At 46.4% G+C, this 26,688-nt stretch overlaps 1 protein-coding gene and 1 pseudogene across 1 annotated transcript; one reads left to right on the top strand and one right to left on the bottom strand.

Moving 5' to 3' along the window:
* Window positions 1-390: 390 nt before the first annotated feature.
* LOC136536599 (uncharacterized) lies at window positions 391-13,592 on the top strand (annotated as a pseudogene).
* A 795-nt stretch (window positions 13,593-14,387) lies between these two features.
* Window positions 14,388-18,552, bottom strand: LOC136538905 (succinate dehydrogenase subunit 3-1, mitochondrial-like). The gene is made up of 4 exons (XM_066530832.1): window positions 18,466-18,552; window positions 18,163-18,207; window positions 15,893-15,967; window positions 14,388-14,884 (listed from the first exon to the last, which is right to left on the bottom strand). The coding sequence occupies exons 3-4, from the start codon at window positions 15,954-15,956 to the stop codon at window positions 14,595-14,597; spliced, it is 354 nt and encodes a 117-aa protein (XP_066386929.1). The 5' UTR covers window positions 15,957-15,967; window positions 18,163-18,207; window positions 18,466-18,552; the 3' UTR covers window positions 14,388-14,594.
* Between the last annotated feature and the right edge of the window lie 8,136 nt (window positions 18,553-26,688).

Genomic DNA, 26,688 nt, shown 5'->3' with positions numbered 1-26,688 from the left:
ACTAGTCGCGCGCGTATCCGTGTAACCGTAGCGAAACTTGCATTGCAGTTTCTTTGTCCCAGTCCCAGATGAGACCTGCCTCTGCCGCGCAGGGCAGCGCAAGAGGCGGAGCCTTCCTGCAATGGCAGCCTCCTCAGGTGGACGCTTGCCATCCTGCGATCTCCTTCTCCAGTTCTCCACGCAGCCAACAGCTTCGTCAACTCCACCCTTGCAGAGTCCCAACGTCGAAGCCTCGATCCCCCGCGTTGCTGGCTGCTGCGCGAGTTGCGACTCGCGACCCGTCGTCGCTTCATAACCTCCGCTCTTCTCTTCTTGGCGGCCGACACGAGCGTTTGCTCCTCCTTGGCGTAGTGTCGTGTCCACAGAGAGCACATCGTGCGCGCGCCGGCCATGAAGCCCGCCGCCTCCATGACCTCGTTCGGCGAGCCTGGCCTATTCCCGGTCCCGCACGCCGCCTCGCGCCGGCGTCGGCTGGCCACGGTGCTCGCGCCGCTGCTTCTCTTCCTCGCCGTTGAGATTGCCTTCCCCTGCTCGTCCCGTTGAGGCGCCTCAACCAGCTCCAGTTACTAGACCTCCGCCGCCGCCGCCGCGTCTGGAGGAGGAGCAGCCGCAGCCGCTTCCCCAACGGGTGGCGGTGTGCCTGGTGGGCGGCGCGCGGCGGTTCGAGCTGACGGGTCCGTCCATCGCGCGCCACGTGCTGGGCGCACTACCCCGGGCGACACCGACGTGTTCCTGCACAGCCCGCTCGACGCCGACGCCTACAAGCTCTCCGTTCTGGCCCGCGCCTCGCCGCCGGGGGCCGCACTGGCCGCCGTGCGCGTGTTCCGGCCGGAGCACATCGCCGTGACGCCGGATCGGGCGCGAGCGCTCACCGGGCTCAACTCGCCCAAAGGTGTCCAGGTCAGTTTGCTTTGCCTCGCTTGCATGCCATCGCCATGCCTACCGTGCCCCAGCCGAGGCTTGCTCGCCGAACGCCCACGGCGTGGTCACGTGGGAAAGAAAATCGCATCGGTATCAAACTAACAACGCTAGCTTAACAACATTAACTTGTACCAATAGAATATTAGCAGTGACGGACGTATAGATAGGAAGTCCAAGGGAGGTTAAAATTTCATCTCCAATCTCCAGCCTCTCCTTATCAAACAACAATGGCAAGAGGAGCTCTAGAGGGGCTTCATAAGATCAGTGGCGGTAGGGGGGCATGAGCCTCTTCCACCCCACCGCTAGATTTGGGTAAGGAAATACTTTGGTAGGCCAACCTCTCGACCTTATAGGTGGAATCTATGAGCTGCTTAACAACAATACAGAACCGTCGTCTCAGTCGTCTTCGTCTCTCAGAAATCATGACTACTCGTGCTCTGTTGCCACTTCTATGCCTCCTTTTCAGCATGGCTACGGCAGCGGCGCCAGCGGAGTGACTTGCTGCTCCACTTCCACCGTCGACGCCTTGGAGGGGGCTCCATGGGATCAGTGGCATGTTATGGGGGCACGAAGTGTTAAAATCATTTAGGATCTCTAGCAGTAGATCTAGGAGGGATATACATAGATTCGTAATAACACATGCACATGTAAACCTAGAACACTACACCGAGAGGGAGATAGGAGAGAGGTGTTGGTGTTGAACCTGAGCCCTCGTAGGGAGTCGCAGATGAACAGGAGCCGGCCATCTCAGGTTCGGTGATGAAGGTCTGCACACAGGCAGCGACGGGTGGAGTAGAGGTGGCACAGACGTCGATGCAGTGCAGACGGACGGCGTAGCAGTGGCGACGGCGAAGTCAGTGGAGCTTCCCGTCGCTAGCTGCGCGCCCTCTCAGATCGGTCTAGAGTTTGTCGGTGGGGTTTGCGGCTCACGGTGAACCTCGTACCTCGAGCCGCCGGCCCTCACCTCTTTATATAGCGCAGTGCGACGGGGGCCCACCAACCATGTAGGGTTGGGCGCCCCCGATCAGGGCGCGTGACCAAGGCCCAATAGGCCGTTGGACTTATTGGCTGGGAGATCAATCTAACATTTTTCCCCTTGATCTCACTATTACTTTTATCTTTAAATTTTAAACTTCAATCCTTTTATCCTTACTCATTTCTTCACAGATGATGCATAGAGCATGTTTCATCGTCACAGTCAATCGCCAATAGATTTAACAGCTACAATGCACGTCTCTGATCTGAAATAGTTACTTTAACTTTTGGGCCCTTTATAGTCCAGGAATCATAGGTTTTCTCTTAAACCCATGCCGGCTACATGTTCTCTAAACACGTTGGGTGGTAAGCCTTTTGTAAGCGGATCCGCGAGCATCTTTTCGGTACTTATATGCTCAAGACTTATCATTTGATCCCGGACTTTATCCTTCACAACATAATACTTTATGTCAATGTGTTTGGTAGCACCACTTGACCTATTGTTGTGAGCATATTGTACTGCTGGATTATTATCGCAGTATAACTTCAGTGGTCTATTGATGTCGTCAATCACCTTCAAACCAGGTATGAACTTCTTTAGCCAGTTCACCTGCCCTGTTGCCTCATAACACGCTACAAACTCGACATACATTGTGGACGATGTAGTGACGGTTTGCTTTGAGCTTTTCCATAAAATAGCTCCCCCTGCGAGAGTGAACACATATCCAAACGTGGATTTTCTATTATCTTCTGCATAATCAGAATCTGAATATCCCACTATATGGAGTGAATCAGATCTTTTATACATCATCATGAGGCATTTCGTTCCTTGCAAATAACGCAAGACTTTCTTTACCAATTTCTAGTATTCTATTCCAGGATTGCTCTGGAATCTGCCAAGTAACCCGATAACAAATGCCAAGTCAGGGCGCGTGCATACTTGAGCATATTGCAAGTTTTCGACAGCTAAAGCATATGTAACCACTTTCATTTGATCGATCTCATATTGGTTCCTAGGGCATTGAAAATCCCCATATCTGTCGCCCTTGACTATAGGAGCAGGTGAGGGACTACATTTGTGCATACTGAATTTCTTTAAGACTTTTTCTATGTATGCTTTTTGTGACAGTCCTAATATCCCTTTACTTCTATCTCGGTAAATCTCGATCCCTAGAACGAACGAAGCTTCACCAAGATCTTTCATATCAAATTTTGAGGATAAAAACTTCTTTGTTTCCAGTAGTAGACTGACATCACTACTAGCAAGTAAGATATCATCTACATACAGGACAAGGAAGATAAACTTTCCATTCTTAAACTTTGTGTAGACAAAATTGTCCTCAACATTATCTTTAAACTCAAAATTCTTTATTGTCTGATCAAACTTCAAGTACCACTATCTTGAAGCTTGTTTTAATCCATAAATGGATTTTTTAGGCGGCATTCCAAATGTTCTTTTCCATCCATGACAAAACCTTTCGGTTGTGCCATGTAAATATTTTCTTCTAAGTCTCCGTTGAGAAATGTCGTCTTTACATCTATCTAATGTAATTCTAAATCATAATGTGTCACTAATGCCATTATGATTCTGAAGAAATCCTTACATGAGACTGGAGAAAAGGTCTCATTGTAATCAATCCCTTCTCTTTGTATAAAACCTTTTGCCACAAGTCAGGCTTTATATCTCTCTATATTCCTTTGAGAGTCAAGTTTTGTTTTGTAGACCCATTTACAGCCTACTGTTTTGGCTCCTTTAGGAACTATCTCCAAATCTCAAACTTTATTTGCATTCATTGATCTCATTTCATCTTCCATGGCCTCAAGCCACTTTGATGAATGATCACTTTTTATGACTTCTTCAAATGAGGTGGGATCAGCCTCTATTTAAAATTCTTCAGTGTTGTACACTTCATAATCAACAGGAATAGATGATTTTCTAACTCTTTGAGACCTTCTAGGGGCCTCCTCATTTGGCACATTTTCTGTTTGAAGCTGTTGTTGCTCCCCCTTATGTGTGGCAATAGGTTCTATAGGATCCTAAGGCACATGTTCCTCATCATCATTCATTGTTGCCACAGGCAGGATAACAACAGGTGCTGGCACCGTAGTGTCTTGTACTATCGGTGCAGCAACAGCACGTAGTGAGAAAAATGACTCATGAATGATCAGAGTGGGTGCATACACTCGCTTCTCTTTAAGGTCAATTTCTCGAGCTACCATGCTCCCCCTAATCATTTCATCCTCTAGGAAGACAGCGTGTTTCGTTTCCACAAACTTTGTATGTCTGTTAGGATAGTAGAAACGAAAACCTTTTGACTTTTTTGGATAGCCAATGAAATGGCAACTCACTATTTTGGGATCTAGATTCTCAATGCTTGGGTTAAAAACTTTAGCCTCAGCAGGGCTCCCCCCACACGCAAGTGGTTAAGTGAGGGTACTCTTCCTGTCCACAACTCATACGGTGTTTTGGGCACCGACTTACTTGGTACTCTATTGAGAATATGAATGACGGTTTTTAACGCCTCCATCCATAGACTCATCGGTAAAGTGGAGTAACTTATCATACTACGCATCATATCCATCAGGGTACGGTTATGCCTTTCAGCTACTCCATTCTGCTGAGGTTCGCTCGGTGTTGAATACTGGGCGACTATACCATTCTCCTATAAGAACCTTGCAAAAGGTCCAGGAACTTGTCCATATGGGGTATGCCGACCATAGTACTCCCCCCCCACGGTCAGACCTGACTATCTTAATCTTTAAATCATGCTGATTTTCAACTTCTGCTTTAAATATTTTGAATTTATCCAACGCTTCTGTTCTTTCTTTAATTGGATAAATGTAGCCAAAATGAGAGTAATCGTCTGTGAATGTTATGAATGAATCATAACCATCCACATTTTTCACAGGAAAAGGACCACATATGTCTGTGTGAATAATCTGTAGAATTCATGTGCTTCGTTTGTCATCTTTCTTAATTTTCTTTACATACTTTCCTTTTATGCAATCTCTACATTGTTCTAAGTCTGAGAGCTCTAATGGAGGAAGAATATCATTCTTAACTAGTCTTTCTATTATCTCCCTCGAAATATGGCCTAAACGACAGTGCCATAATTTCGACAACGCATCGTGAGCTCTCTTTCGTTTTATGTTTGCATTGTTCGATGAGGATACATTCTCATTCACATCACATACGGAATTCACATTTTCACGAAGTGATAACAAATAAAGCTCGTCTTGTCGGAAGGCAAGACCAATGCATCTATTATTAAACAGTATCTGACATTTGCCATTTCCAAAATGGCAATCATAACCATCATGGTCCAACTTTGATACACTAATCAAGTTTCTTTGCAAAGAAGGTACATAAAGAACATCTCTAAGAAAAAGTATAAAGCCATCAGCAAGCTCTAGCGGAAGATCGCCAATGGCCTCAACATCTGCTTGTACTCCATTTGTGACTTTAATGAAACTTTCGCTTCTTTGCAAAGTTCTCATCGAATGGAATCCCTATAATGAATTAGCAACATGAATAGTTGCACCTGAATCAATCCACCAAGTAAATTTTGAAAACTTTACATACAAGGATTCATTTACGAACGTAATAATGTTCTCACCTTTATTTTTCATAATCATCTTTAGGAAATCGGGACAATTTTTCTTATAATGTCCCGTCTTCTTACAATAGAGACACTGGTCTTTATCCACTAGGAATTGCTTGTTCTGAGACTATTGCATGTGACCCTTTCCAGATGACTTAGAGGAAGAGCTGTTATTATAGTTCTTTTTCTTATCTTTTAGGTAGTTGACAGTACCACCCTGTGAAACTTTTATTCTTTCCTCCTCCTGCACACATATGGCTATGAGCTTTTCTAAATCCTATTTTTCAGGCTGTATGTTGTAATTAACAACAAAGGTGTCAAATTCTTTGGGCAAAGAAGCAAAAATAAAATGAATAAGAAACTCATCCTTGAGTGTCAAATCCATTGGTTTGAGCTTAGATGCTAGATTGCTCATTCTCAGTATGTGCTCTCTAATGCCACTGCCGTCACCAGAGTACCTTTTTGTAACCAGCTGCTTGATCAGCTGGGTTGCATATGTCTTTGAAGAGCCAGTGAACTGTCTCTTTATTCTTTTTAGGTACTCTGTGACTGTGTCACAATCTGAAATTGAGCCCATTATTGCAGGCTCAATTGTATTCTTTATTACAGCCAAACATTTCTTATTGGCTGTGACCTACTTTCTATTTTTAAGGTCAAAATACATCTTTACGGGAGCAAAGTCCCGCTCTCTGTTCTGCCATGCAACATCAGTCTCATCTGTCTCCCTCACCGGTGCCATAGGTTCTCTGGGACACGGTGTGGTGACAACCCAGTCTACCTCAGCGAGGATGAAAGCCAGGTCTATCTTTTTCTTCCACTCAATATAGTTATCACCTTTTAGAGTGGGGATCTCTTTGATACAACTCATCAAGTTGTATCCTCCTGAAAACACAATTCAAATAGTATGAGAACACAAATAATAACAACAACAATTGCATGCCTTAGTTTAACGTTGGTCAAAATTAAAACATATAATTGTTTTATACATTAAATCTACATCACCGTTGGGCAGAAATAGAAATAATGCATAACAAAAAACCATAATAACATCAATATTATAATATTGCTATTAATCAACGTTGGTCAGAATAATAACAACATTATAATAACTGTTAAAATTATCTATGTTTCAAAATTAAATTCTTCCGTTGGTTCGAATTTAATAATGAAAGCAACAATTTTTAAGTACACAGCGGAAACTTTAATAAATCTTTTAATTCTATTTTCCAGAAACTGTTATAACACTTTACTATTCTCTGAACAAAATTGACGTTGGATCAAAATTGTACAGATTTCAACATCAAAATTCAGTTCGAATTTATCAAATATGAATCAAAAGTTTCTGAAAAATAAAAATGAATTCATTTCACTATGTTCGGCCATTTCGGCCCATAGCAGCGCAAACCGGCCCAAAAACCGGCAAAACCGGCTCGGCCCACTTCCTTCGCGCGACGCCCGGCCGCACCCAGACCGCAACCTGGGCCTGGGCCGGCAAAGCTGGTCGACCGCGCGCGCCCGCCTGGGCCGCATCGCCGGCCCGAGCATCTGGCGCCGTTGGAGCCGATCGGACGGCTGCGCGGCGTCTTCGGGTGAACAAAACCCGCCCCCCGGCCGCGGTCAGCCAACCCTAGCGGCCATTTGCATTCGCACTCTCTCTCTCTTCGCCTCACTGCTCTCCCTTCTCTCCTCAGTCAGTCACCGAGCGAGCGACCACGGCGAGAGCAAGCAGCGAGCCCCGGCGCCGTCGCCGGCCCCCTCGCCGGCGTGCGCGCTCCCCAGCGGGTGAGCGCACCACCGTCGAGTGGCCTGGCCGCGGCGCCCCTGTGGCCGGATCCCGGCGAGCCATGTCCCCCGACCGGCCTTTCTTTTCCCCGCGCGCCAGCGTGACTGTAGTGCCGCGCAACGGCGAGGTAGGCCACCCCCTTTCCTTTCTTCCCCTTTCTTTTGATTCATTTGTTCGGATTTCATCCAATTTGCCGATTAGGGCTAGGGTTAGGGTTTGGGATGGCCACTGTTTTCTTTTCCCCGATTTGAAATCGGTTCTCTTTCTTTCCTTTTTCCCGAACTCTCTAGAGTTAGGGTTAGGTTTTCTTCATCTGAACCTTCATCTTTTCTCAGATCCGAAGGGATCGAGGTTAGGGTTCAACCGAACCCTATGTCGACCAAAGCCCCTAATGACCGTCCCCTTTCTGTTAGGGTTAGGTTTTCTCTTTCTTGATCCAATTCAAAATCGGACCAACTTCTTTGGATTTCTTTCGATTGTTTTTTCTGATCTAGATCCACGTACTAGATAGGCTGGCTCTGATGCCATTGTTAAAATCATTTAGGATCTCTAGCAGTAGATCTAGGAGGGATACACATGGATTCGTAATAACACATGCACATGTAAACCTAGAACACTACACCGAGAGGGAGATAGGAGAGAGGTGTTGGTGTTGAACCTGAGCCCTCGGAGGGAGTCGTAGATAAATAGGAGCCAGCCATCTCAGGTTCGGTGATGAAGGTCTGCACACGGGCAGCAACGGGTGGAGTAGAGGTGGCACAGACGTCGATGTAGTGCAGACGGACGACGTAGTAGTGGCGACGGCGAAGTCAGTGGAGCTTCCCGTCGCTGGCTGCGCGCCCTCTCAGATCAGTCTAGGGTTTATCGGTGGGGTTTGCGGCTCACGGTGAACCTCGTATCTCGAGCCGCCGGGCCCCACCTCTTTATATAGCGCGGTGCGACGGGGGCCCACCAACCATATACAGTTGGGCGCCCCCGATCAGGGCGCGTGACCAAGGCCCAATAGGCCGTTGGGCTTATTGGCTGGGAGATCAATCTAACGAAGCCCTCCCACCCCGCCGCTAAACCGTCCCTGGAAGTAAGAAAATACTTTGGTAGGCCAACCTCTCGTCTTTATAGCTGCTTATTAACAACGAAGTTTTCTACTGTGTATAAGTCACCTAGCTCCCAAGCCACAGATCCCTCTCATCTCCAGAATGCTAGATCCACACACAATCTTCCTTAAGCCAGCGCCACCCTGCTCGCTCTAGTCTGCTTCGCCATCATCAACATCCTCTGGCGCATGGAGGCGCGTCGCCGTCATAGGCATGGAGGGGAGCCAATGGCATGGAAGCGCATCCCCTCAGCGGCCTCAATCTTCGTTGGGTTGTTGCTGCATATGTGTTCTAAACTCTGGGTCGCTGACTTGCAGAATTTCATCTAGATAAGCGCGTGGTACTCCCCCCACTTCGTTAGTCTACTGATCAATAAGACTCTGCGGCGCCCGGCAACGAAGCCCGTCTGAGGAGGGAGGCGTGACTGATGTGAGTCAGGAGATAAGCTGATATAGCTCGCTTCTGGTTTTTGCGGTTGCGACTGCATCTCACAGCTACACTCATAGCTATAGTACAATGCAGCTCACAACTACTGTAGCTGTGAGCTGCAGCCGCCTTGTACCGTAGCTGTGAGATGCAACCGCTGCAGCTGTAGCCGTAGGAAGCACAACCGCTGTATGTGTGTGGTTATATAGGCATGTTCTCTTCAACTACTATAGTAGCTGAAAAAGACAACTTCCCAACAGGCCTAATATTAAGCAAAGGTAAGCAAGCGGATACTATAGTAGCTGAAAAAAACAACTTCAATAGTTGAATTGTTGTCTCCAGACCTTAAGATTCCATCAGCTAAGAACATCAGCTCCCTTGGTTTTAGGATCAAGCACTAGTATAGAAACGGGCTTTACTCCCGGTTGGGAAACCCCTTCAGTCCCGGTTTTTCAACCGGGAGCACGAATCCGGGATTAAAGGGCCTCTCCTTTAGTTCCGGTTTCTCGCCCGGGACTAAAGGTCCACCTTTAGTCCCGGTTGGTAAGACCAACCGGGGCTAAAGAGGCCTCCCGGCTTGGCCACGCGGGCCGGCCCTTTAGTCCCGGTTGGTATTACCAACCGGGACTAAATGTTTTCTTTTTTTTTGTTTCTATTTTTTTTATGATTCATTCGCATTCTACGCTACTACCGTTTCTTTTGATGATTCGGTTTCTTTTTCTTTTGATGATTCGTTTGTATTCTACACTGCTACCGGGACTTTCTATTTTCTTTTTTTTTGTTTCTATTTTCATTTGATGATTCGTTTTGGCTTTCGAATACGCATTCTACGCGGCTAGAATTTTCAAATATGCATTCTACGCCGCTACAATATACGTAACATTCTGTACAAACTAAAGTATCAAGGATGCAGTGGTACGATCCTATAGACCAGATCCGTTTCAAGTAAAGTCGTGCTGCATGGCTACAGAGCTGAGCTTTTAAGTTAGCTTTCACTCTTCTGAGCAAGCGAGGTGGTGCTAATAGGTGGGACTGGCCAGCAATTCTCTCCTATGTGTGGGCTTCAAGTCGAGTCGGCCTATCGAGACAGCAACCGGGACTAAAGCTAATGCAGCCTTTAGTCCCGGTTCTAACAACGAACTGGGACTAAAGCTTGCTAATGTACGGTCCTTTAGCAATGTACATCACGTACTATGTGCATCACGTACTAAAGCTTGCTAATGTACGGTCCTTTAGCAATGAACCGGGGCTAAAGCTTGCTAATGTACATCACGTACTAAAGCTTGCTAATGTACGGTCCTTTAGCAATGAACCGGGACTAAAGCTTGCAAAAAAGCTGGAAGAAAGGCTGTAGTACGGCGGAAGCTCCGGTCGTGTCAGGTCAGGTCAGGCTCAGGCGACGCAGTTGAGGCCCATGCAGCCCATCCACATGCTCAATCAGTTGAAGACCTTTAGTCCCGGTGGGATACAGCAACCGGGACTAAAGGTCCCTTTCTAGTCCCGGACGGAGCCTTCAGTCGGGAGTAGACTTTTACTCTTGGTTGGAGGAACCAACCGGGAGTAAAAGATAACCTTTAGTCCCCGTTGGTAGCTCCAACCGGGACTAAAGGTCCCCTGCAGCAAAAGCCTGCCACAGTAGCCGTTGGGCAGGGACCTTTAGTCCTGCTTGGAGTTACCAACCGGGACTAAAGGTTTCTCTAGTCCCGGCCGCGAAAAATACCGGGACTACAGCTAAATTTCGAAGTGGATCAAAGGTCGTTTCTCTACTAGTGAATGTTAGCTTGTCAAACCCTTTTCTAATGTTTCTCAACGGAATGTAAGTGTCCTGATGTTCTTGATGTGAACTAATGTTCAGCAGACCACTAATGACACCTCTGAAGCTAGATACACCTCTGGGGAATTTGATCTCTTTTAAAACCTCAGCCCAAACCACTTTCTTATCCTTCCATATGATGAATGAAAGCTTTGCGAGACCATATTTAGTTATCTCATCAAATACACTAGAATGGGGTGATCCCATCCCCCCAAAATAGGAATGGAACCACCCATATATCGTCCCTAAACCAAACAAATGCTTTATTTATGTCTCCGTCTTGATCGGTTTTCATACCCTTGCACCCCATCTCCTTGAACTTTAAATGGCGGGAAAAGAGGAGGAAGGGAGTGGGGAGATAGTGAAGCTGATTCTAGGTTGACAAACGGGACAGATCTGGTGGCTAGCGGCTAGAATCAGTGGTGGCAGCGCACAGGAGGGAGACGATCACGTGTTATTTGTGGATCCATGTTCTGTTGCGGGTGGAAAGGGAGGAGAAACGGAGACGGCAGATAAGTAGGGGCATTGGAGGGAGGGAGGATTTGAGTGACTCTTGCTTTTGAGGACTTGGAACCCTATTCGAGCTTAATTTTTTCCTCTCATTCTTATAAAATGAGATAAAAGCTCAATTAGGGACTCATCAGGGGTCTCCAAAACTAAAGTTTGACCTATAGTCACTCTTATAGCATAATGTTTGTTGCGACAAAATTATTGCCGTAATACAGTAATTTCAAAAATATGAATCCAACGATATAATTTTAATATTGTAAAACAAAATCCACGTCTTATAAGACTAACTATTGATTGAAGATTATGAAGTTTTCGAAATGCTTGTGCCCTTATGAAAAGGAAACGGAGGAAGGATTATACAATATATATACATACACACACTGCCTTAGGATCAATCAATAATTCAATGTGCTTTTTCGTTTTTGCGATTAATAATTCAATGTGCTTGTGAAACCAGTTGTTACGTGACTGACGTATGCCCTTGTCCTGTTAACGAGGTTTTCGTACAAGTGACTGGTAACTTATCCCGAAGCCAATGAGCCATAGACTTGACTCGTGTACAGCCAGGTCGTCCAGCGCTTCACTACTCTCGGATGAATCGTGTCTTTCACTTGTCTCAGCTCGGATGGGACCTGCGTGTGCAGACCGCAGAGTGCAGCGAAGCATCAGCAGGAGCAAGCCGCCTCTCAGATGGAGGCTCTTGACGCCCCAAGAGCCATGCAGATGGAGGCTTGACGCCCCAAGAGCCATGCCGCATGCCAGTAGCCCTGCTGACTGACTTCCTTCCACCTTCCAAAGTCTCAAACAACTCGTGGCATCTGATCTACCCCCGCGGCGCGTCGTGTGATCGTGTCCCCTGCCTGGCCGGCTGACTTCATAGCCTCGTCTCCCCTTCTTGCCGAAGCCAGTCACCAGCCATGAAGGCCGCCTTGACCTCGCTCGGCGGGCCTGGCCTCCACCCTGCCGCCTCGCGCCGCCTCAGCCGCCGCCCCCTGGCCGCGGTGCTCGCGCCGCTGCTCCTTTTCATGGCCGCGGAGCTCGCCTTCAATTCCTCGCCCTTCCTCGCGCTGGCGCCCCATAGCGACGACGCTTCTTCGTCTTCGTCCTCGTCCTCGTCACCGCCTCCGCCACCGTCAGCGGGTGGCGATCTGCCTGGTGGGTGGCGCCCGGCGGTTCGAGCTGAAGGGCCCGTCCATCGCGCGCCACGTCCTGGCGCCGCTCCTCGGCCGCGGGCGCCACCGACGTGTTCCTGCACAGCCCGCTCGATACCGACGCCTACGGACTCTCCGTCCTGCCCGCGCCTCGCCGCCCGGGGTCACGCTGGCCGCCGTGCGCGTGTTCCGGCCGGACCACATCGCCGTGACGCCGGCGCGGGCGCGCGCGCTCACCGCGCAGCACTCGCCTACGGGCGTCCAGGTCAGCTAGCTGGTTCCTTGCCTTCCTGGCGTGCCGCGCACCGCGCTCGCGCACATGTGAAAACCACTGCGATTTGACTACTAAAAATTCTCGGTTCTGGATGCATGATGCATGATGCATTTTCCAAATCCAAACATGGACTGCGCATACAAAGTTAGAGAAGCGCGTCTACACGTGTTGCATGTCATATTGAGTGCTAGTTTAGTGTTATGCATTTCTGGCTATTATGCCGAATATTTTCTTTACTTAACGTACATTTTTTTGACACGCAGGGTCTGCTGCAGTACTTCCATCTGGTGGAGGGATGCCTGGACTTGATCCGGGAGCGCGAGTCCCGAGGCAACTTCACCTACGCCTGGGTGCTCCGGACGCGCGTCGACGGCTTCTGGTCGGCGCTGCTTGACCCCGAGGACGCCTTTCACCCCACCGCCTACGTCGTGCCCGAGGGCTCCCGGTTCGGCGGCCTCAACGACCGCCTGGGCGCCGCCGGCCGCGCTGCCTCGGGAGGCCGCGCTGGCACGCCTGTCGGCGCTGCCGCGCCTCGCCGAGGCCGGGTACCGGGACCTCAACTCCGAGTCGGCCTTCCGCGCGGCGGGCGTGCCGGCGCGGGAGCACCGGTTCCCGTTCTGCGTGCTGAGCGACCGGACCTACTCGTTCCCGCCGTGGACCAGGTCCGCGGTGCCCGTGGCGTCGCTGGGGAGCCGGGGCCCGCTGAGCGGGGCCAAGTGCCGGCCCTGCCGCCCCGCCTGCCGCGGGTGCGTGGCGCGGCACGTCGCGCGCCTGCACCGCGGGTGGAGCTGGACCGAGTGGCGGAACGGCACGCTGGAGCTCTGCGACGCCAGCGGGCCCTGGGAGCGCGGGTGGGAGGCGCTGTTTAACGAGGTCGCCGGCGCCGAGGCCGCGGCGGTGCGGCGCGGATGGGCGCGGAGGAGTGCCTAGAGGAGGTCGAGGCTCTCAAGGCGCGCGCGGAGTCGTGGGACGCACCGAGCCCAGCCGAGATATGCCGCCTCCGGTTCGGACTCCGGACTCCGGACTCCGATCGCTGGCGCTGAGTCGACCCGAGTCTTCGTCGACGGACAGTGACGCTACTAGCGCTAAGGCCAGTCCCAATGCTTTCCGACCCATGGTTTTTATGAGTAATAATTATTTTCTCTTTCTCTCTCCCAACTTTATCTTCTTCTTTCAATGGGAGCGCGACACGAGCTCCCTAGAAACTGGTGGTTTCTCCCCAATAGCGATTTTATGGTTTCTTGGTGCATTGGGTCAAGAGTAAACCTGATTTCTTCATGAAGAAACCATTTCTATGATTTTTGCTCTCTTTCTTCATTAATTACGTTGCCATGTCAATATTTTGTCTACATGGCAAGTCATTTAATAAGGATAGAAACCATCATCAATACACCATTGGGACTGTCCTAACAGACCAAGTGACCAGCCTTTCCTTGAGACACCCTGACGGTGGTTATCTTTTCCAGAGATAGTTACACATGCTTGACATCTTTTGTACATTCTTTTTGTAGTTCAAGTTCATATCGAATTGTCGATCACGAATACTAGTATTACAGTCCCAAGCTCGAAGCTGGTGAAAAGCGCACTCCAATTATTCTGCAATTCAGATTCTGCTTACTAATTAGCTGCTGAAGAAACCAGATGTTTGGGTATCGATACACCTTACGCAACAACATGAATAACTTATCACTTGATGACATGAATAACCTATCACCTCATGATAATAATGATGCCTACAAAACATAAGCTCATACGTATATCTTGAGAAACGAAACTTCAGTGGCCATAAATTTTCCAGACGAGCTCAAGGGCACCTAGCAAAGATACACACCATGCAGTTGACAGGTTACGAAAAATGTACATCCATAATGGGGCAAATCTCCTTACACTGACATTTTATAGTTTTACTTATTATTACAGAAGACTGCCAGCATGACAAAGATGTTATTCCAACTGCACCTACAGTTGTGTTGCAAGGTAACCCAGACGATGAAACAGTCACAGAAATGGGAAATGTTGTTTCTCATAGATGCAGCAAATCACTCTCAAACACCAAACATCAGGCTGAACTTGGTGGCCAGAGGGACGGATATTATGGCAACTCCCAATGCGACACCAAAGATACGGTGCGAGATAGAGAAAGTAGCGCTGAACTGTGGCTTCTTCAGAGGAAGATGGGGCGACAGCGGGCGGTTTGCTACAGGAGACGATAGGGGGCGGCTCATGTGCAGGAGTCGATTTCCAGGAGTAGACATCTTTGGTCGCACAGCTGCTAGAGGGGAAGATGTGTAGCCCCTGGCTTGCTCAAGATATGAGCTTGAACTACCAAGAGCACCTGAAAGATGGATGTGACACATTTATAAGGGCCCCAAATTTATAATAGGCAAAAGTATATGTAATGAACTGCAAACATTGGCTGTGTTCGGCTGCAGCTGCAGAGCAGCACCAACAAAAAACGAAATAGCAGTAGCCGTCGGAAGTAGCACTTCCTAACACATCCATTATACTCCAGAAGTACCTTAAAACAACTCCCTAGTTCGTTTTTTTTTTTGGCAAAATGGGCCCTCCAACACTTCTGTAAAACGACTCCCTATAAGCACTTGGTAAATCTCCCCTCCAACTCGCAAATATATGTCTCAATCCTGCGCCCACCCAGGCAGCCCCTCCCCAGCGGTAACCCCCCTCCCCCCAGTTTCCGAGCTTTACGAAGGTAACTATTGAAGGAAGACAAAAAAAGAGCTCCTTATTCATTTTGTTCACTTAGCATAATCCATCGTTTACCAAGTGACTTTTAAGGAGCTCTTGGAGATGCTCTAACCAGAAAAAAAAAAGAGAGAGGGAGAAAATATGGCGGACATCTAAGCGCATTTCACCAAAGCGTACATAAAGAAACGTGACTATAGTCCATTCAGATATGTATATCAAACTATGCATCTAAAATCAAAATAAAAATAACATATGTAACTGAACTGATTAATGCTACGAGGCATGCATGAAACTTTTGCCTCCAGGTAAGGAAGAGCAACTTCTGACTACATGTTGTAAAATGATCGTAGAGATATGGCCACTACTGGCACCCCTTTGTGCTAATGATATGATGGACCAAAACACAAATAGTGAGTGATATACTGCTACACGTCTCAACATAAGCCCCTAAGCTTCCAGAATGAAATGTTAGTGTCATTTCCAGCCTCACATTACAGCATATCCTGAACAACATAACATAGTTGGGGTGATTACAGTGCGCTACAACTATCTCCTAATGGGTCTCAGTGTAATATTGATTGTTGTCTCAAAACTACATGACAGAAAACATATAACAAACCAGAGCAGGAGTCCTTACCACGGAGGGGAAATGGAGACTCTCTCAAGGGTGCAAATTGAGTGTTGCTGTTATACTTCTCCATTGCTGTGCAGCCTACACAATAACCAATAATCATGGATTAGCATCAGCACAGAATCACGGTTTTAGTAAAAGAAAATTTGAATACAAATTTTGCCAAGCAAAACATAGAAAGATTAACTGATATCAATTAAATTGGAGAATACCAAAATCAATTGATCCTAATGAACTTGGTGTTTAGAACAAACCCAAGTAAAGCATTTCAGCAATTCCTAGACCCTAGTCAATCTCAATGCTAACCACTGTGGCTATGTACACAGAGCTAAACAGGATACATCTGATAGAATAGAGAACATAAATTTGAGCATTGTAACATATTGAAATTTCTAGGCACTTTACTCATGTTTAGAGAGAGCCTGGCCTAAAATCCATATAGACATGCATTCTGAGTAAGCATGAGTTGTCAAAGTCACACTATTGTAGGTAACTTACATTTCCGACCAATAATCAAATCACTAATGAAGCAAACTACATAGGTCTATCCTACTATGTCCTGTGGACTTAACTGCATGAAGAGGAGAAACATGCAAAACTCGAGTTGTGGACTAATCATCAACGTTCCTGTGGGATGTTTTTAGTATTTAACTCTTTCGTTCCAACCAAAAGAGCAATATTTGTGAATAATTCAGTGTCGGAAGCATTCATATACAAAACTTTCATAACTTGCATGCCTGCCAAAGCGATGTAATGTTGCTTCTATTGTCACTTGTCAGTAAGGTAGCACTACCTTGCTTCACTGGAAAGCTTGGTTTGTTCTGCAGAAGTTCTTCTTTGCTGTGAGACCTCTAGTGCCCAGGTTCCTTCCTGGGATCAAAGTGGATGAAAAGTCGGATCCACCTAGTGTTGCTCTGGATCTTGCTGTGATTTTTTTTCCTATTGATTTTTTTTTGTTCAGTTCAAATGAATCCCTCCCCCCCAACAATAGTAAGTGTTATAACCTGACACTACTTATGTATTTGAATTGAAATTTGAAATTACATTGCATGTTCCTATGAATAGTTGATTTTGTGTAAACAACTAATGATACTGTGGTTTATCAGTGTTTCAATCATTTTATATCCAAAAGTTCACTTCTGTAAATGTAGTTACAAGTCACATCCTTCAGTTTTATTTGTATTATAATAAAATCACAGGTAACTCTAACGTTGTATGTTTATCCTCTTCATGCATTTGAGTCAACAGAAGGGAGGGCCTGGTGCAAGCGGTAGAGTCTTACCGCCTGTGACCGGAAGGTCCCGGGTTCGAGTCGTGGTCTCCTCGCATTCCACAGGCGAGGGTAAGGCTTGCCACTAACACCCTTCCCCAGACCCCGCACAGAACGGGAGCTCTCTGCACTGGGTACGTCCTTTTTTTTATGCATTTGAGTCAACAGGCCTTAGTAGGATTATAGTTTGTTCCATTAGTGGTTCATGATTTGTGGGAAATGCAAGTTAGCAACAATAGTTTGACTGCATGACACCTCTTGCCTAGGCACGGAGCCAGCGGTGGGGCTAGGGGGGCTCCAGCCCCCCCTACCGCTCGCGAGCAAGCGAAGCCCCGTAGAGCCGCCGTCTGAAATTTCATGTACAGATAGGAGGGGTTGAGATTTGCTGAACCTCTTTTCTTACTAATTGCCGTTGTTTAGCCCCTCCTAAATTTTTTCCTAGCTTCGTCCCTGCTCTTGCCTAAGGTTTGCCATCATAATTTTGTTTCTTTTAGCTAAGGAACCATAGGTGCCAGGTGGTGTTTGTCCTGCACGCCTATACACAAACAATGTTTATGCATACATTGAGGTAACAACTCCAGCAGCCTGATCAATAATTTTAAGCCGCTTGATAGCGAAACCATCCATTTATACAATGATAAATTGCAATTAGAAATGGACATATACTTATCCAATTCACGTACGAAATGAAAAACAGCTTCAAAACTCATCTGTGTTCTGTATAGTGGCATAGGTTAAGTTAACATTGGAAAAAATTCAGAGAAGCTCAAAGTTAGAGCAGGACATGCGATTCCCCATACTGAAAAGGCATCAAGACAATACACCTTGCACTTGTGACAAACCAATGCAACTAAGTGCTTGAATGAAGAGAGAACCAACCTAATAACTGACATATAGAAAACTAACTTTTATGATATCAACAAGTAAAAATTGGTCTGTTCCAATGCTAAAAAGAAGAACCTATGCAACGACGCCTGGTATGTGAGAGGAATCGAGCTGGGTTTACCTTGCTGCTCCGGGGAGAGGCCTCCTTGCTGGCTATACAGAAGATCTGCAGGAAGAGGAAGAAGAGGTCAGGATGGAGAGGATCTGGGCGGCGGAGGGCCAAACCTATCTCCATGCGCAGGGGGGGAAATATGGAGGAGTATGTGCGCGCCCAGTCGTGAGGGGAGGGAACAAGTCGGCGGTGATCCGGACGCACGATCCGCGAAACATATCCGTGCATGTGCCCCAGTCCCCACGATCCGGGGCGCGCGCCCAAAATCCATGGTAATCCGGCCGGGAGAGGAGGCGCATCGCGTAGACTCACCAGAACAAAGGGAGCTCGGGACCGATTTTCCGCCGGAGGAGACGGCGTCAGGAGGCGGCGGGCGGCGGTGTGGTGAGAGTTTTTTTTTTTTTTTTTTTTTTTGAGAAACAGCGGTGTGGACGTGTGGTGACTGGTGAGAGGTGGAACGAGGAAACGTGCTCGTGCCTCTGCTGGCAGTAGGCCCTCTTTTTGCCGGCCCGGCCCGGTTGGCATCGTGCCTCGGCTGACACAGCCTGACCCGGTCGGCATCATGGGCTTATGTGGCCCATTAAACTGTGTCATCTTTGGGCGAAGGAAGCGTGGCACGAACACTATGCGCTCCCCGCCCTATGCGCGCTCCAAAGGCCATATTGGGCCTGTTTGTTTACTGGGCGAGGCGTCGGTCAGGCCAACGGTCTGCACCCACGCGTGTTTATTTACCTGAAACCTATCGGACCAAGCTGTGTGGTCGTCTTAAAAAAGAAAAAAGAAACTGGTATGTTCGGTAAAGCGCCTATAAAAAGACAGGTTCTGTCTCTTCTCAACCTGATTTGCATGTTGCCGATTAAAGGGTCTATTTGGATCCCCTTTTTTTTTATAAATTTTAGAGTACTTGAGCTCACTTTTGAGTTATAAAGCTCTAATATGACTATGGGCTAAAGTTTAGAACTAATTTTAGATTAACTATTTGAAGATTTAGCTTTAAAGTTTGGAGGAGAGGATCAAAACATGCCCTGAGGGTCTGTTTGGTTCATCCCCTCTAAAGTTTAGAGCTTTAAAAATTTTAGAGCACTTTAGCTCACTTTTGAGGTTTAAAGCTCTAATGTGAGATGGAGTAAAGTTTAGAGCTAATTTTAAACCGCCTGTTTAGAGCTTTAGCTTTAAAGTTTAGAGCTATAAAGTTTAGAGATATGAACCCAAACAGGCTCTAAGTCTCGTGAGGAAATTGATATGAGGGTGCATTGGCCTTGAGTGCATGACCGTGTAGACAAAGCAAACATCTCGTCCAGACCCGTTTGCTGCAAAAGAGCAGTGGTTTGGTTGCACTTGCCCCATGTGATCTCCGTGTGTCTTGGGCCTGTGCACACGATACAATCACCTTGGGCTAGGTAAACAAACACTTCCATAGAGTGTATTTGGTTTATTCACGCTATCTCGACCAAGTTAGCCTGCTTTGTCCTAGTTTTAGCTACATTATTGAAGCTTGGCCACCAAATTGAGTGGTGTCGGTGTTTTTGACCACCGACGAGTAAATTTGTATTTACGCGTCTGGCTCGGATGGTGTGCTCGGAGGATACAAGGGTTTATACCAGTTCGGGTGGAATTTCCCTACGTCTAGTTCACTACTGCTCGTGTTACCGACACTTGGTTTGTAGTAGGGGTTACAAATATGAGAGAGAGGGAGGAGATCCTAAGTCTCTGATGGAAGGAGTGGACGGGTGCTGAGAGCTCGCTTACCTGCTCAGCCATATGCTCGTGTCATGCTCTTGTGTTCCAATTTTGTGCAGATCTCCATCCCCCTTCATGGGGCGCCCTGCTTTCTCTTTTATAGGCGAAGGGAAAGCGTGGATTACAGTGGAGGAAGACTGAGAAGAATGAGAGAGAGAGAGGGAAGAAGGCTTCCTAGGGTCTCCGGGTCCTTCTTCTCCTTCATGCGGGTCCCGTCGATCTTGTAGATGTTAAAAGGGATGGCTCCACGTCGTGGTCCTATTCATCACTGGCGCCATGCGCAGGCATCATCTGCCTAGTCATGGCGTTCCACTCCGTCCTAGGCGGACATCGTGGTGAACTGACGCACCTGTCAGCGTTCGTACAAGGGTTAGGCAGAACAACACCGACACGCCCGACACTGTTCTTGATGTGAATACCTAGGTATGGCCCAGTCATGGCCACGGGTTACATAGAGGCATGTCAGTCTCTTCCCTGATGTCAGAGTTTTGACCCAGGCCCATACGCTTGGACCTAGAGTGGTTGGCGGCGGTATGGGTTCCTATCAGACGAGACAAAAACCACATCCTTAGGTCGAGTGAGATGGAGCCCGCACCCAAGGGGTCGAGCGAGACGAATCCTATGGCCTTGGGCAAGACAGAAACTGCGGCCTTGGGGTTAGGCGAAACGGAGCCTGCACCCAAGGGGTCGGGCGAGATGGAGCCCATGGCCTTGGGCAAGACGAAAACCGTGTCCTTGGGGTCAGGTGCGATGGAGCCCGCACCCAAGGGGTCAGACGAGACGAAGCCCGCGGCCTTGAGGTCGGGCAAGACGGAGCCTGTGGCCTTGGGATCCGGTGAAACAGAGCCCGCACCCAAGGGGTCAGGCAAGACGGAGCCTGTGGCCTTGTGATAGTCGTTCCTCAAGCATTTTTTTGATAAAATAGAGGGGTTGAGCCGTGTCACGTTTTCCCTCGATGGATGAAACCTGGTGCTCGGTGAGCTGTTAATGGGCTAGTCCAAGTGGGGCCCCAGCTTCCCATTCATGGGGGTCCAGCATGGGTCAGCTGGTGACCGACTCTAGACTCTTAGCGGCCAGTCCATATAGTTCTTAGGTCTGTTCGGCCGGTCCCAAGGGCTTTCTCGGCGCAAAAATGTGTCGATGCGCCTGGCACATAGCAAGCCGAAAGGATCTGCTTGATGGAGCAAGGCTGAAGATCCGCTTAGCCTCAACACAGGGCTAGCCGATCTTGTAAAATCCCGAAGGCGTGCTAGTCAATTTGACCTGCAATTGACAAAGAAAGAAAGTTTATTAGTAATTCAAGGTGGAACATGCCAGTTTTTACCCAGACAATTCCAAGTGTGCCAATTCGGGAGCAGCCAGACGAAAAAATCGACTAAACAGTCGATACGCAAAAAAATCAGCTATTAAGGACTATAAAGCTCATGGATTGCGATTGATTTTATGATGACAAGTACAATGTGCGCAGATGTAAGTAAAATCATCAGCTAGGTGGATATTACCAATGTAAAGCATTGAGCCGATGAATCTAATGAGAAAGGATATAACATACAAACAAATCGACTGTTTAGTACAAATGGGTCTACAAACGCTCTAAATCTAATCTATTACCATCAATAGTGAGGTTCGATCGGATCAATGATAGCTATGATGATAATAACAAACTAAAACCAAAGAATCCATAAAACAGTCTATACATTGATAGGTTTTCTGAAAGACATGTTATATGTGTGAAAGCACAGGTGAATTGGCTAAAAGAGCCGATTTAGGTAGAAAAAGGATCATAGCATGTGAACAATCGACTATTCGATACGAGCAGACCTATAAACTCCTCAAATCTAACCTATCATCTTTAACAGTGGAGTTCAACCAAATTGATGTCAGCCATAATAAAGATAACATATTAAACCTTTAAAGAAAATAGATCTAGTCATATTTAACAGGATCATGAAAACATACTATGAGCGTCAAAGTGCAGGCAATCGGCTATTTAGCCGATGCAGGCATAGCAAATAGCCAAGGTCACGCTTGGTCGAAAGCAAGTCTACCAACTAGCATCCTCTAATCTTGAGTGCCATCAGTGGGGATCGACCGGATCGTTACGGCCATAATAGCGAGCTATAAACCAAATTTAACTAGCCTAGTAAACCTCCTCAAGATCAGAGATGCCTTAACCACGTACTATGCACGATCAAGATCAAAGTAGGACAACCTGATGAAACATAATTTGTTGTTTAAAGTAAGAATTATCACAATGTGACAAAGTAAATGAGGGACTAAAAGGATGTGAGATCGATCTAGTTCGATCTTGATCGGGTAGGTTGATGTTGCTAAAACTAATGACAATAAGAACATCAGCAAGATCAGTAACTTAATGAATCTACCCAAAGGACGCCACCCTTAGGTAGAGCCGATAACTTGACCTTAATCTAATTTGAGCAGTGGATGTCAAACTTAACTGATGCAGTCGTATTTGAACTAGATAAGAGTCGATAACTAGCTTATACTAGAGCTCGTAGTGGAGGTCGAACTTAACCGATGCAGCCTTACAAACAGAAGTATAAGCCATGACGATACTTACAAACAAGCCAGAGGTCGACCGGACCGATGTAGCCTTGCTTGTTGAAGAACTCATCGAGATCTACACTATAAGGAAAATGGACCCTAGGCCTATTTACTTTGGATTTTGGTATTTGATGATCAACACAACCAAATTGGACTAATGAATTTGCAAGTGATTGTTTTGTAGTCCAATAGCGTGCAAGACGTGACTTGGACGAAGGCGACATGATGATTCGATGATCAACACCATAATCAAGACCCTAGAAGTACAAGAGAAGACTCAAGATATCAAGCAAAGTCTAAGCACGAAGATAGGAACCAAGCCGTATGCAAGATCGTGAAGAAATGAGCTCACAGAGGTGACCGGACACTGGACCGGACGCTGGAAAAGTGGTCGGACTCTCCGATCAAGAGGCTCGACAAACAGGCGTCAGCAGCAGCGACCGGACATTGGATCGGACGCTAGCGGCAAGTCAACCAGACACATGATAGTAGAGTTCGATCGAGTATAGAGAGGTTCTAGAGCGGTGAAAATGCGATCGGACGTGTCCGGTGGCATGTGACCGGACGCTGGCAGCGTCCGATCAGTTGATCACAGCTCCAACGGTTGGGACTATCGGATGCGTTTGGTCAGGACGTGATCAATGTTCGGTCAGTAGCAGAAAAGCGGGATTTTGTCCCCAACGGCTACTTTCTCAGTGGAGCTTATAAATACAACCCCCAACCGGCCAAATAAGTGTGTGGAGCTGAGGAAACATATCAAGGGTGTTGATACACTATTTTAGTGATCTCCACTTGTATAGTGCTTAGTGTTTCATTAGGTGATTAGCATAGGTGCTTTACGAAGTGCTTAGGTTGATTAGACCACCGCTTATACGCTTGCTCTAGGTTTAGGCCTAGTGTTTAGTGAGGTTTGCATACCTCTTACCACTCAGTGCTTGCACGCATCATTGTTGTACATCAAAGAGGCTTGTAGTCTTGCGAGATCACACCAACTACATTTGTGGTGTGGCCGCCATCGTGTACCAGAGGGAACAAGGCCCGTGGCATTTTGGCCGGAAGCTTGATAGTGAAGACGGCGGGGAGCATCCGAGAGGGGCTTACTGGAAGGCATGTCGGAGACCCACTTGCATGTGGGGAAGGCCTGAGGCTATCCACGGAGTTATCCGACTGGGAGCTTGGCCCTTGCGAGGGATTCCTTGCTAGGGGCTCCAACAAGGACTAGGAGGAAGCTTAGGCGCTTCTCGATACCTCGGTAAAAATATCGGAGTCATCAATAGGAGTTTGCATATCTCTACCTTGCTCTTTAGTTTATGCATTTACATTGATTGTATTACTCCTTTGCGGTAGAGATAGCAACACACTAGCAAAATCGTAGTTACACTTTTAGATAGTTTATCTTTTGCATAGGTTTTGCTAAGGTTAGAAAAAGAGGCCATAGTTTAGAGTTAGAATTTTAAGTTACCTAATTCACCCTCCTCTTAGGCGTCAAGGTCCCTTCAATTGGTATCAGAGCCGGTTGGCTTAATTTAGACTTTTGGCTTAACCATCGTTGAGCCGATGCTATTTAGAGTGATTGGGATAGATACCTCTAGGCCTCCACACTTTGATGGCACTAACTATCCCTATTATAAAGCTAGAATGGCTTGCTACCTTGAGGTGATTGATTTGGGAGTTTGGAGAGTCACTCGTGATGGAATGAAACCCATTACGAATCCCGATAAACCCACGAAGAGTGAAGAAAAGGAAATACATTTCAATGCTAGAACTAAAAATTGCTTGTTTGAATTATTTAGTATGGATGTGTTTAACCAAGTGTTCACTTTAAATATAGCACATGAAATTTGGTTAAAACTTCAAGAGCTCCATGATGGCACATCTAATGTCCGTGAGCAAAAACATTGTTTAGCTAAACAAAATTATGATTCCTTTACAATGAATGATGATGAGCTTGTTCATGATATGCATTCTCGTTTGAATCTAATTATCAATGGACTCCATTCAATAGGATTAACAAAGCTAGATGATGCGAACATCGTGAGGAAGATCATCTCCATGTTACCACAAAAGAAATATGCAAGCATCATCACCATCCTTCACAACATGGAGAACTTGAGCACCATAACCCTAGACATAGTCATTGGCAAGATAGTGGCATTTGAAATGTCATGTAAGATGGGTCAAGGTGAAGCCTCTTCATCAAGCAAAGGCAAAGCTCTCACATGTAGCGAGAAAAAGAAGATGAAGGGCAAGCAAGTTGAGACAAGCTCAAGCTCAAGCTCCTCAAGTGAAGATGAAGAAGAAGATGTGGATGATGACGAAGATTCAAGTGAAGATGATGAATCTTCCTCTTCCACCTCCGACCTTGATGAAGAATCAATCAAACTAATCAACAAGGTGAAGAAGATGATCCAAAGGCGCAATGTCAAGGGTGTGCCCATCCAAATTCAAGATATCATCTTCACTAATCAAAGAAATGAGCAAAGAAAGAGAGGATGCTATGGATTCGATGAATTGGGGCACTTTGTGGAAGTTTATCCAAACAAGCCCACACCTAAGACAAAGAAGAAGGCATGCAAGAACTAAGCCCTCACATCAATAAGGTCATGTGATGATTCTTGAAGTGAAGAAGAACACCATCACAAGAGGCAAGGGCGCAAGCATTCATCATCAAGCTCTTCTCGTATGTGCCTTATGGCATGAGGTAACAAAAGCTCATCCTCTAGTGAGAGAGATAGTGATGATGAAATGCCTTCTTATGATAAAATTGTGCAACAAAATCTTAATTATGCTAAAGTTTGCACTAGTCAACAAAACAAGCTCGAAAAATTAAAAGAAAATCTAAATAGTTCATAAGAAGCATACAAAACTTTGCTTGAACAATATGAGAATTTTTCTAATCTCAATGTTGAACTATCTACTAAAATTGAGCAACTTAAGGCTAGTGCAACAACAAATGCATGCACAATCAATGATGAGCAACTTGTAAAGAAAAATGAAAGATTAAAAGAAAAGTTAGCTAGCTCACAAGATGCTTATAAAAGTTTGCTTGCTAAAATGGAAATCATGTGCAAACATTGTGATGAGCTAACTAATAAAGTTGTTAATCTTGAAGCCGTTAGTACAACCCTCACCAAGGCATCTAAAAAGAAAAGCTCTATCTTTAACATGCCTCAAAAGGATGCTTGTACTTCTTGTAATGACTTATGTTTAGACTTATCTTTGTACAACCAAGTTTATGTTGAGAAAGTTGTTGTAGATACTTGCACATAAGAGGTTGCAAAGGAGAATAAACAACTCAAGCAAGAAGTAGCTCGCCTCACCAAGGACTTGACTCAAGTGAAAGCAAGGCAAAGCAAGCCCAACTTCATCAAGATAACACTATCAAGGGAGTGAAGAAGCTTGATGAAGGACAAACAGTGGTTTGCTATGTGTGCCACAAGGAAGGTCACAAGTCCTATGAGTGCAAGGTGCAGAATGGGGGGAGCAAAGAAGAAAGAGAAGAAGCAAATAAGCAAGGTCTCCAACACCTACACCAACAAGGTGGATAAGAAGGCCTCCACACCATACTTGTTAAAGAAAAAGAAAAATGATAAGGTGGTGGCCATCAAAGTGAACAAACAAGCCAACAATGGGGTCAAATGCTTTTGGGTGCCAAAGGAAATCATTTCCAACATGAAGAGTACTAAAAAGGTTTGGATCCCAAAAGAGAAGTGCAAAGTCCAATGGACTTCGGGGAATTTGAAGACTTGGCAAAGTAAGGGTGCATTTCATGGGGTGCATCATGATGGACAAAATCATTGTCAAGTGGGTTAGTAAATACTATAGACCCAAAATCCCCTTCCCATGTTAGGTAACTAGATTTAATTTCCTTCAAGTAGTATCAATTTGCATTTCCTACAAGTGGTATTTCTTACAAATTGGTATCTTTAAGCATCTAGTTACTTTTCATGCCTATGTTTGCATTTGCATGCTTATATCTTTTGTCATGCATACACTAAGTATATCTTATGGTAGGCTTGCTTGGTTTTATTCTTAACCCTTGGAGCAAACCTACATGATTTAACATTATTTAGGAGCATGACACATAGCTTGTCTTTTGATTGTTCATCTAATATGTGCCAAAGTCCAAATTGTAGATAATTTCTCTCGAATATCATCCTAAAAATGATTCTCACATTCATGCGATGTCATCTTCCAAGTGGTATTATTGATTCTAAAATTAATGTGCAT

The sequence above is a fragment of the Miscanthus floridulus genome, chromosome 2, assembly GCF_019320115.1.
Source record: "Miscanthus floridulus cultivar M001 chromosome 2, ASM1932011v1, whole genome shotgun sequence".
Taxonomy (NCBI): Eukaryota; Viridiplantae; Streptophyta; class Magnoliopsida; order Poales; family Poaceae; genus Miscanthus; species Miscanthus floridulus.
Note: the sequence above shows the minus strand (reverse complement) of the source record. Positions and strands in the feature narration are given on the sequence as shown.